General features: G+C 47.9%; 1 protein-coding gene and 1 pseudogene across 1 annotated transcript; both read right to left on the reverse strand.

Annotated features, from left to right (window-relative positions):
• Positions 1–1,027: 1,027 nt before the first annotated feature.
• LOC127776347 (uncharacterized) lies at positions 1,028–1,979 on the reverse strand. The gene is made up of 3 exons (XM_052302704.1): positions 1,689–1,979; positions 1,561–1,658; positions 1,028–1,478 (listed from the first exon to the last, which is right to left on the reverse strand). Exons 1-3 carry the CDS (start codon positions 1,929–1,931, stop codon positions 1,301–1,303), a joined length of 519 nt encoding a protein of 172 aa, XP_052158664.1. The 5' UTR covers positions 1,932–1,979; the 3' UTR covers positions 1,028–1,300.
• A 730-nt stretch (positions 1,980–2,709) lies between these two features.
• LOC127776348 (uncharacterized) lies at positions 2,710–5,108 on the reverse strand (annotated as a pseudogene).
• Positions 5,109–12,224: the final 7,116 nt, after the last annotated feature.

Consider the following 12,224-nt stretch of genomic DNA (forward strand, 5'->3'; position numbering starts at 1 on the left):
GATCTTATCCTTAGGCTCCTCTCTATATCTCATCTCTCCTTTTTTTTTGCAACAGAGAGGAGCAGCGTTGGGCGGTGGTGGCGGCCAGCGCGGCACCGGGCAGGGGCGGCCTGCGCGCGTCGGGCGGCGGCGGCGGCTAACACGACGCGGGACGAGCAGCAGCACCGGGCGGCCGCCGGCGCGACAATGACTTGATTAATGTGTATTTGTTTTTTTATGTGAATTTGTTCATACCGTGGGTATAATGAATTTGTTATATCAATTTGAGTATGTTTATTCGATCTATGAATTTGTCGATGATTTTGTGATGTTTTGTGAATGGGGATGATTTTGTCGTTGAGTTTGGTTTGAAATTAATATAAGTAGCAAAAAAATAATTAAAAATAAAACAAAAAAATACTAAAGATGAGAGCGTCAGCCACGTGGCACTCCGATCTTTAGTGTTGGTTCGTATTATGAAGATTCATCTTTAGTCCCGATTATTTCAACCGGGACTATATGCCCATCTTTAGTACCTGATTCGGGGTCCCGGTTGCACAACTGGGACAACAAGGGGTTACGAACTGTGAGTGAAGACCCTTTTCTCCAGTAGTGCATGTAGGATAAAACCAACCACTCAAGAGGAGGCAAAACAATCGATTTCAATAGCTGATGGAGTTTCCTTGTTAGTTTTTACACAATTTAAACTGGAGCTATATATAATTGAGCATTAACCTATGTATAATGGCAGTATGTGCCGGAAGGGTTCGTTTTTTGTGGCGCGGATCACGGCTGGTTGGGCCAAAACATTATTATGGTTTACATGCGGATCATTCTAGTTGGGCTGGTACAATATAATGGCTTAAGTGCGGGCCGCGTAGTTGGGCTAGAATAGGATTGAGGGTACGGTACGACCTGTTGGCTGTGCATTAAGTTCACTTCAGGTCCCTTAATTTATCGCTAAGTCTCCCTGTATAGTAATAATACGACGCGTCCCTCAACTCTCAAAACTAATGTAAATAAGGTCCCAAAACGGTTTGGACGACGTTTTCGGCTGATATGGCATTGGCGTGACACGTAAAACAGGAAAAAAAACATGAGACCTACATATCAGTAAGTGTTTAGTTAAAAATAAAAAAAATTGCTGAGGGACCTACATCACCGCCTCATCTCTTTCACCTCTTCTCTCTTTCTCTCTCTCCCTTTCCTCGTCGTCGTCGGTGTCAGCGGCGGTGGCCGTTGTGGGAGGGCCAGCGAGGCGAAGGTGCACCCGGAGATGACCATGAAATCAAAGCTCTGGAGTGCAACGGGAGGAGGCGCGCTAGGAGCCCGCGCGCCATGGCCTATTGCTCGCCCACGGGGATACCCTCCCATCCATCCCGTTAAGAAGGTCAGACCACATCCCCTTTACCGGTGGCAGCTGCGCCACGAAAGCTTGCCACGGTGGGTACCCGACGTCGCTGCCACGGACGCGACTGTCCGGCCGGAGCGAGAGATACCTGCAAGAGCAGTTCAGTTCCGCGCTGCATATGCAAAAACTTCAGCTATATCTTCAAATAAGTTCAGAAAAGTCCAACTCACACAGGGGAATCAGGTGACACATTAGCTTGCTTCTTCTGGCCATCTAGCAATCTGCAAGAAGCAGCAATCGATTTGAAAGGCAGATACATGAATAATGAATTAACGTTTGAATTTTTGATTGATTATACGAAGAAGAAAGCTGCCGCGTCGTCGGCGTCATCGTCATCGGTCTCGTCGAACCGCAGGTCCGGCGTGTTCCCGTCCGTCGAGAATGGCACGGCAAGCACGCCCAGCTCCATGAGGTCTGTCAAGAGCGGCTTGCTCCGGTGGAACGACTCGGTCACGAACTCCGGGAGATTTGATTTCAGGGTCATCTTTTGGGCACACCTCTGCCTCGCCGGCCCTGCAACCGCCGCCGCCGCCGATGACATCTACGATGAGGAGGAAAGCGAGAAAGAGGAGGAACTATAATTTTTTTATTTTTAGCGAAACACTCACTGACATGTGCATCTTAGGGTTGGTTTGGTTTGTGGCCTAAATAGGCCTTACTAAATTTTATCAATGCCAAATTTTGGCAAGTTTTGGCATGACTAATTTTGGTAAGGCAAAGTTGTGTTTGGATTGAAGCCAAAATAGCCTAAGTTCACTATTGAAATGGCCTATTTTCGTAGGCATGCCAAAATTTGGCTTCAAACTAAATAGACACAAACACTATTGAAATTGCCAAATATTGGTAAGCCTAATTTAGGTCTCAAACCAAACCAATCCTTATATTTTTCTGATTTTAAGTGCCACATCAACGCCATGTAAGCATCATGTTAGTCGAAAACGCCATCTAAACTGTTTTAGGACTGGTTTTGTAAGTTGAAGGGCACGTTATATCTGATATTGTAGTTCAGACACGTATTTCTGACTCCTAAAAATTGAGGAACCTAAAGTGAACTTATTCCGTTGGCTGTTGCGGTCGGCCTAGAATTGGCTGACGTACTGATCCAGTTGGACCATATCTGCAAATAAACGTGTGTGGGCATTAAACCGAAGAAAATTTTCAAAAATAAAAATGTTTAATTTGTTCGAACTTGGTAGATCTCATAAGAAAACTTAGTAACAGAGGAGCTCTAGCTGATGACCGATTGCTCAAAAAATTTTAGAATACAATATAATAAGTAAGCACAATACATATATTACAATTTGCAAAGTCCGTAGCCCCTATACATATACTAGACGCCTTCTCTTGCATTGCTCGTCGAAGCCGCTGGCATGATCGGCTTGCTGAGCGGCACACGCAAGCAGAGGCCTCTTCGGCGCCGCCACCGCCGCGTCCATCTGTTCCATGGCGTCGTCGGCGAGGACCTGCTCGGCCAGCTGCGCCACGGCGCCGGCTCCGGCGTTGGCGGCCGCCACGGTTCTCTTGACGCGGAGCATCTCCCGGAACGTGCACTCGTCGCCGTGACGCACCTCGAAGTCGTTCCACCGCCTCCAGAAGTCGGGGTGAGCCGTCGGGTCGGTGAAGCCGGAGGCGTAGACGTACAGCGCCCGTGCACGGTGGGCTTCGCCGAGGCCAATCTCGAGGTCGGCGAACTGGAGGCAGAGCACCCTGGCGTCCGCGTCCGGGAGGCCGCCGCCGTGGAGGATGGCCTGGTGGTATATCTCCCTCGCCTTGAGTACGCCGAACAGCGCGGTGGCCCGTGCGACGTACGCCTCGTAGACGGCGAGCTTGTCGCGGCCGGGGACGGCGGCCGCGGCCTCCTCGTACACCTTCAGGACACGCTTGGCGAGGCCGAAGTCCTCCTCGAACCTCGCGTACTGCATGTACACGGCCGCCTTCTTCTCCGCCGGCGCATGCCGGACGGCGTCGTCGAACAGGTCCCTCACCCGCTCCGGCTTGCTCGCGCCGTGCCTCTCGACGAACTTTGTCAGGTACGCCGCTCATATGGCCTCGCCGTGCGGGTACTTGAACGTCCTGACGCCGCGCTCGTAGACACGGAACGCGTCCTCGAATCGCTTGTGCTCTTGGAGGAGGGAAGCATGGCGGAGCACCAGCAGCGGCGTGATGATCCCTAGCTCGTGCATCCTATCGTACACGGCGCAGGTGGATTCCGGCGACCCGTGCGTCTCCATCAGGTCGGCGTAGAAGCACCACAGCTTGAGAGACCGATGCAGCTTTGTTTGGACGACGGTCTCGCCGACGCCGGCGGCGACCTGCCTCCTGACCTCGAGCGACGGCTCTGACGTCGCCTGCCGAATGAGCTCGATGGCCCTGTTGGCATTGTGCTGTCTCAGCTCCATCTCCGCCCACTCGCACCAAACGGCGGCGAGGTGGTCCGCCGCCTTGAAGCTCGCCTGCGTGGCTCTCCGCAACACCTCCCGCGCGCTGTCGAGGAGGCCGCGGTCCTCGTACATCTTGGCGAACGCGAGCCAGAGCGTGTGCGGCGGCGGCTTCCCCGTCGCCTTCGCCGGGTCGACGGTCTTGACGGCCTCGACGTAGGTGGCTACTTTCCTCGCGGGGTCCTCGTCGAACAGCTTGGCCCTCGCGTGCCACGCCTGCACGTCGTGCGGGTTCTGCCTGAGCTGCACGCGGTTGAGCAGCTCCGGCCGGCGTTCCAGAAGCCGCTCGAGCCTCGCGAGCGCCATGTCGCCGTCGTCGCGGTTGGCCAGCCAGCAGCCTTGACCGAGAGTGTTCTCCTCTGCGTCGCCGTGCTCCCCGAGCTCCACGTCAATCATGGCGTTCTCGAAGTGCAGGTACGCCTCGAACACCAACCGGAAGTCCTTAACGGTGGTCGCCGTGGCGACGCCCTCCTCGAACACGTCCCTTGCCTTGCCGTGGAGACCCACCCGCGCGTAGTGGCCGGCCAAACACGTCCACAGCGCGCCGGCCTCGTCGGGGAACCTGCGTACGCTGCCGCGGAGTATGGCGTCGACCGGTAGCCCGGCGACCTCCTCCGGGTGCTGCGCGAGCAGGTGGCACAGATCGAGCAGGAGCTGGCGCTTGGTCCTGCCCTTGGCCGAGACGAAGCAGTCATCGTTGACGGCCGCGGCGAGGTGATCAGCGGCTTCTCGCCATCGGCCAGCGGAGACAAGGAAGGCGATGAAGTGCTCGGCGTGGGCGGGGTCGAATTGGAGGTGGCGGCGGAGGACACGGATGGCGGTGGGAACGGGGCAGCCGGGGAGGGAGGCGAGGCGGAGGAGGAGCGCCCACATGCGGTGGTGCTGCGTGACGGGCAGCGAGCGGAGCGCGCGGTCGAGGGCTCGGCGAGCGCGGGTGAGGAGGCGCTGGTCGAGGAGAGCCGAGGAGTACACACGCGCGGCATCCGCGACATGCCCGCGGCGAGCGCGCGCTCGAAGGCGGAGTTGAGGGCGGCGTGGGCGCGGTGGGCGACGGGCATGGCGCGCGCGGCGTCGGCGAGCTCCGTGAGGTACGCGTGCCACAGCTTGTAGGAGCCCGGGAGAGCCCGCAGCGCGCGCTCGTAGATGACCGAGCGCTTCGCCAGCGGCGCCGAGCGGATGGCCGACAGGTAGCGCGTCCAGCACCGTAGCTGGAACGGTTCGCGCAGGACGTCCTCCTCGTATGGAACGTCCTCCGGCGAGATCATCATCGCCGCCACCATCTCTCTAACTCTTTTGACTGATGAAGGGCCGGTCTATCTTCTCTTCTCGTCTCGTCTGATCGTTGCGTTGCGCTGGATTTGGATGGGCGATTGTCGACGAGGCGGCACGAACCCCAGATTTATAGAGAAGGATGACCGGTACGAGCCCGAGTCGGTTTCCACTTCCAGCATTCCGCGTGAACGCCAGAAGCCCAGAAGTCGGTGCCCCCCTCGGGGTTGCGAACAGGAGTCGTACTCCGACTCGCTGGCCCATGTTCCCCGTTGCCCCGCTCGTCAAGTCGTCATTGGGCAGTACAAATATCAAGGCAAAAGCCCTGCTAATCAGCTAATGTAAAATCTTATTTTAATCTTATCTTATCTTAATCTATACCTACACCTATACCTATACCTACTTTTTAATTAAAAAATAAGCTAATTTTTCATCCGTCATTAAAACGTGGGCCCACGCGATATTTCACCACTAAGAGCAAGTTTAATAGTATAGCTAATTACTAGCTCCAATTCATTTATAGCCAATCTAACAGCTCATTCATACAATAGTTATATACTACACTATTAATATCTGGTCCCACTTGTCATACACACACTGCGTCTTGGATCCGTACTACAGCTAGCTACAAATCTGTAGCTCGCTGCCCTTCTCTCTTCTCATTTATCTACTTAAAATATGTTTGCAGCTGGCTTATAGCCTGCTATTGTACCTGCTCTAATCCGTGAGACCAGACACGTGACAGCGATATCTAAGGGAGTGTTTGGCAAATGGGAAAGGGAAATGATTTCCCACCCATATTTAAATCCTAACCATTCAATCTCCCTTTTCCATTTAATCCTAACCCTTCATTCATTTTTTAATCCCAATCACACCCCCTATTTTCCATTATCCAAACACATCCTAATGCTCTGCAAATAAAAAGAGGAAGCTAGCAAGTAGCTCGGCCAAAGCAGAAGCAGACCGGCCCAACAAAAAAACAAACATAGCCCAGCAGCCAGCCCGCGGAGCAGAGGAGTAGCAACCCAGCACAGTACTGCGCGACATGTAGCAACCGAGCATTGTAGCACGAATAATACCACCTCACTTATCTAGCTTGGGCAGCACTAGATTAAATAGGAGGTTTGCCCGAGGCTACTAACACTGATAAAGTTTGGAACCATGCTGTCAAGGGAGTGATTGCTCGGACAACGGGCCTAGATCAGTGCATCAAAGCAAGAAGCAAGATGTTTTTGTTGTTTTCCCTAGATCAGCTAGATCAGTGCATCAAAGCAATATCAGATCCCTAGATCAGTGCATCAAAGCAAGATCGGATCTGCTTGCACGGCGTACGGCGTAGAAAGATATCAAAGTAGTGCATCAAAGCAAGATCGGATCTGCTTGCACGCCTATGTTTTTGTTGTCTTCCCAAGGTCAGTGCACGGCGTAGAAATAAAGAGATCAAAATATCAAAGCAAGATTGGATCTGCGGGACCCTACTCCTGTGTTTTGTTGTCTTCCCTATAATAGTGCATGGCGTAGAAAGAGATCAAAGCAAGATCGGATCTGCGGGACCCTACTCCTATGTTTTGTTGTCTTCCCAAGATCAGTGCATGGCGTAGATCAGTGCACGACGTAGAAAGAGAAGATCAGTGCACGGCGTAGAAAGGGATCAAAGCAAGATCCTGTGTTTTATTGTCTTCCCTAGATCAGTGCACGGCGTAGAAAGAGATCAAAGCAAGATCGGATCTGCAAGACCCTACTCCTGTGTTTTGTTGTCTTCCCTAGATCAGTGCATGGCGTAGATCAGTGCACGACGTAGAAAGAGATCAAAGCAAGATCCTGTGTTTTGTTGTCTTCCCTAGATCAGTGCACGGCGTAGAAAGAGATCAAAGCAAGATCGGATCTGCGGGACCCTACTCCTGTGTTTTGTTGTCTTCCCTAGATCAGTACACGACGTAGAAAGAGAAGATCATTGCACGGCGTAGAAAGAGATCAAAGCAAGATCCAGTGTTTTGTTGTCTTCCCTGGATCAGTGCATGGCTTAGAAATGTGTTAGTGTTTTGTTGTCTTCCCTACATCAGTGCACGGGGTAGAAATGTGTTTTGTTGTCTTCCCTAGATCAGTGTACTCCTGTGTTTTGTTGTATTCCCTAGATCAGTGCATGACGTAGAAAGAGATCAAAGCAAGATCGGATCTGCGGGACCCGAGCTTCGACCAGGGAGACACAGGAATTATACAGGTTCAGCCAAAGGTGTAATACCCTACTCCTGTGTTTTGTGTTGGTGTAGTTGTCTTCCCTAGATCAGTTGAATACAATACAGGTTCAGCCAGAGGTATAATATTGTACTCCTGTGTGTTTTGTATTGGTTTAGTTGTCTTCTCTAGATAAGGAATTATATAGGTTCAGCCGGAGGTGTAATGCCTAGTCCTGTGTTTTGCGTTGGTTTAGTTTTCTTCCCTAGATCAGCTAAATACAATACAGGTTCATCCAAAGATGCATTATCCTACTCCTGTGTTTTGTAATGGTTTAGTTGTCTTCCCTAGATCGGGAATTATATAGGTTTAGCTGGAGGTGTAATACCCTACTTATGTGTTTCGTGTTGGTGTAGTTGTCTTCTCTAGATCAGCTGAATACAATACATGTTCAGCCAGAGGTGTAATACCCTACTCCATCCGGCTGCTTTATTTAACATGACTGGGTGTCGCCGCGCGCCATCATCGGCTTTGTCTATCACCCGCCAGCATGCCACGCGGAGGGCGGGCCCACCATGATTCATGGGTATTCAGTTGAATACCCAAAATTTTTGACAAAAAAAATTCATATATGTAATATATATTTCATATGTATATGAAAAAAATATGTAAAATAGACTTGTTTCTTCAGAGAAGCCCGACTTAGCACCATCCCATCCCACCTCCGTCCTCTCCTCGGCTGGTCGGCCCATTGGCCCAATAGCCCATATCAGCAAAAGGGAATAATGAAACCCTAACCTCTCCTTCCCATTCGATCTTCTCCCTGGCGGCCTCCCGACCCTGATTCCCGACTCCCGACGGCGCACGGGCACAGCGACAGCGGACTAGCGGAGGCGCGTCGGGGTCGCAGCATCGCCTCCCAAGCCCGATGGCGGCGGCGCCCAGCTGGCTGCCAAGCTGCTGCAGCTCCACGGCTACCCAGTGGCCACGCCCGCGCCCCCGGGCTGCCGCCTGCCGCGAAGGGCGCCATCCGCCCATCCCCTATGGCGCCCACGCGCCGCCGCCCCTGTGGGCTGTGGCGCCCAAGTGCCCGCGCAGCCGCGCTCCGTGCTCCGGCCTCCTCTGTCCTCTCCACCACTCCACCGCGCCAAACGCCCAGACGGCAGGACCCAGACGAAGGTAAAACTGGTTAGGAACATTTTGGTAATTAGGTTCGAATAGGATTTAGGAGTTTCGGATTTATAGTTCCTAGTTGAATCCAGGATGGTTCATTTTATTTAGGATTTGAATCCAGCCATACAGGGATGGTTCATGGTTTATGGATGAACAATTGAACTTTGAAACTTGTGATTCACTGATTTGTGAGGCTTTGTAGCAGAGTCAGTGCACATATTTAGCAGAGTTAGCATGGTTAATACTTAAATTAGAAGACCGTAGTGTTGTTTTGTAGGTTTGAAACATGAAGAGGAAAGTGAAGGATAAAGACATCGTCACTTATTTTGAAAATATCAAGAAACGAAAAGTTTCTCTCTAAATTGTAAGATTTCTTATCATTTTTCCATTTTCTATGCTTTATAAATTTGACATGTTTTGTCAATTAATACTTTAGTACTGTACTTTAAAATATGCTTAACATATTTAATTTATGGTCAATTCTATGAATCTATGACTTTACAACTCGTTCGCTCACTACAAAGAAACATTTCATCTAGTTGACTTGAACCCCATTCAACTCAACTCGATTTCAGGTTTTGAATAAATCGCTGATGGACGGAAGGGAGCGGGAGTCAGCTCCCTTCCTATGAAAGGCACGCATCATGCTTATACCGTTATATATTATACAACTATTAGACTTTGTGTTGGAAAAAAATATCTCTTCCAATTTTGAATACCCAAGTTGAAAATCCTGGGCCGCCCCACGCCTGACATCGCGAAGTGGCGAAGATGTGTGTGCAGACTCACCGAAGGAGATTCGTCCCTACGTTTTGCCGTTTGGTGATTCTCTGAAGTGACAACTGACAACAAGCGAGTGGCCCTCCTGTCACATCGGATGTATAGACACTAATTTAAAGTATTAAATATAAACTAGTAAAAAACTAATTTCATAAATGAGAGCTAATCCACGAGACGAATTTTTTAAGCCTAATTAATCTATAATTAGCAAATGTTTACTGTAGCATCACATAGGCTAATCATGGATTAATTAGGCTACGAATTAGCTCAAGGTTATGAAATGGGTTTTGTAATTATCTATGTTTAATACTCTAAATTAGCGTCAAACATCCGATGTCACATGGCCGTATCGAACGGAATAATGTACCGAGGAGCTAAGCAATTTCAGAAAACAAAAACATGTGCATGACAAAAAGGAAATAATAAATTTTAAGTGGCCTAGCAAAAGTGCCTGCGCGATGCAACAAGAACAGATTTATGGTTGCAATCAAACTCCACATACTCCAATAAATTCAGGTTTCTGTAATTCTTTTAGGTGATGGGCAGCGGCTTCAGTAATTAATCAAACTCAAGACAAAAAAGTAAACAGAATTCAAGCATAATCCTCACAGTTAAAACCAAACCGAGATCGAAGCTGTGGTTGTTTATAGGGACAATTTGAACCATGCCACGCAAATTTTGCAAAATGCCACCCGGGTCCTTGTTTATAATATATTGCAGTACTGGTCTATTCATTCCACTGGAGCGAATCAAAAGATATAAACAGTGCTGTAACTGAATGCAAGTTTATGTAAGGCAGACAACTTAGGGTAATAAGAAAAATAGCACTAAATTTCATAAAACCCCACCTAATATGATTCAAATCTCTACTATTATAAAAATTAAAGATATTTTTGCCGGTATTTTGGTACGTCATCCGTGTATAAGTCGGTTTTTAAATTTGTTTGCTTTTGTAAATACATATCCGTATTTGAGTCGGTTTTTAAGATCGTTCACTTTTGGCAATACAGAAGAAATCATATAAGAAATCTGTTTTAAAAAACTCGCATACTAACTTGAGACGATCGAACTCCTAACTACACTACAACTCATGATTTTCTAAAAATATATATCCAAGCGAACTTCCACAGTGAATTTTATCTTTACTAAACCATATAACAATAATAAAATTAAAATAGACTTCACCCGTTGCAACGCACGGGCATTTTTTTCTAGTTACATAAAACCATAGGAATTTTGACATGTGACACATAACTCAGGGAATTATGGTCCTAAAATTTCATAAAACCATATCATTAACTATTTTGACATATTTCTATATCAAAATTTTATAAAATAGATGTAACATTAATACGATGGATAATTTGTCATAAATTTGAGATGTGATTGTACAACTCAAATATGTATTAGATCAAATTCAAAATGATTAATATTGCGGTTTGTGAAACTTTAGTATCATAATACCTAGGTTATGTGTCACAAGCCAAAATTTCTATGATTTTATGTAATTTGGACCATAGTATATGTGGTTTTCTAAAATTTATGATTATATATATGATCCCAGAGGGAAGAGGGAAGATGAAACAACGGAAACAAAGAATGAAGAGTAAATTTCACAAAACTACATGTTTTGTGGTCCAAGTTGCAGAAATCACACGCACTTTGACACTTGGCACTTGAGTACAAATATTTTGTTTGTGTAGTACTACACTATCGATGTATAGATTCACCCGCGAGATGATGTGGTTGTTTCACCTAGGGCGAGGACATGGCATCCTGTTATCAGCCATCGCACGAAATTAATATGATGCCACGTCCTCATACTAGATGAAATAACCATGTCATATCACGGGTGAATCCATTCATCGATAGTGTGGTTTTGTGAAACTAAACTACCAAAATATATGTACTTAAGTGGCAAGTGTCAAAATGTGTGTGGTTTTCTGCAACTTGAACCATAAAACATGTAGTTTTGTGAAATTTACTCAAGAATGAATGAGGATGGTTTTGGATGGGGAGCTGGTGTGCTTAGTAGGGCAAGCAAGCTGGTGTGCTTAATAGGGCCAAGCAAGGCAGCCCCTGATCTGAACAGGGGTGTGCGTACCCACTCATTAGTATTCCTTTTGCTCCCTCCGCCGCGGCGCTGCCATGGTTGAGGTTTGCCCTATTGAACCTAGGGTGTGTTTAGTTCACGCTAAAATTGGAAGTTTGGCTGAAATTGAAACGATGTGACGGAAAAGTTGGAAGTTTGTGTGTGTAGGAAAGTTTTGATGTGATGGAAAAGTTGGAAGTTTGAAGAAATATTTTGGATCTAAACATGGCCCTACTTATTTTTTGGTGCACAACACAAAGTACACATAGAAAATAAATTTAATTTCATATGTTGTAACATACCGGCATCTTTGCTAGTAATAATCTTAACTAATTAAAAAATCCGTAACTTTCCAATCGTCACAAAATTTTTCGACCGTTAATCCGCATTAATTTTTCATCCATACGAGCTAATCGCTGCGCTAATTTTCCGTCCGTGGTGTTTTTTTTTTGGGGAATAAATTCACCGGAGGTCCCTCAACTTAATAGCGAGGTTTTTTGAGGTCCCTTAACCACAAAATCAGAAAATTTCACCCGTATACTATACAAAACCGTCTAATTTAGGTCCTAAGGCAGTATATATGCCTGGTTTTGATTTTACTGACGTGGTATCCTAGTTAGAAAAAATAATAAAATAAATATGTGAGGGCCCACATGTCAGTGAGAGAAAATGATGTGGGCCCACGTCTCTTTTTTCTTTTCTTTTTCTCTTCTCTTCTCAACTTCTCACACGCGGGTAGACGTGGGTGTGCGGTGACGGCGGAGCGGGCGCGGCTTCCGGCGCAGTGGGGAGAGATACAGCAGTCGCCGCGGCAGCGGCTGAGAGCGGAGTCGGCGGTTGAATGAACAACACAGCTAGATTGATAGAATTGTTGACGCTTTTCGTAATTTCAAGCAATCGATAACTT

Source organism: Oryza glaberrima, chromosome 6, assembly GCF_000147395.1.
Source record: "Oryza glaberrima chromosome 6, OglaRS2, whole genome shotgun sequence".
In the NCBI taxonomy this organism is placed as follows: domain Eukaryota; kingdom Viridiplantae; phylum Streptophyta; class Magnoliopsida; order Poales; family Poaceae; genus Oryza; species Oryza glaberrima.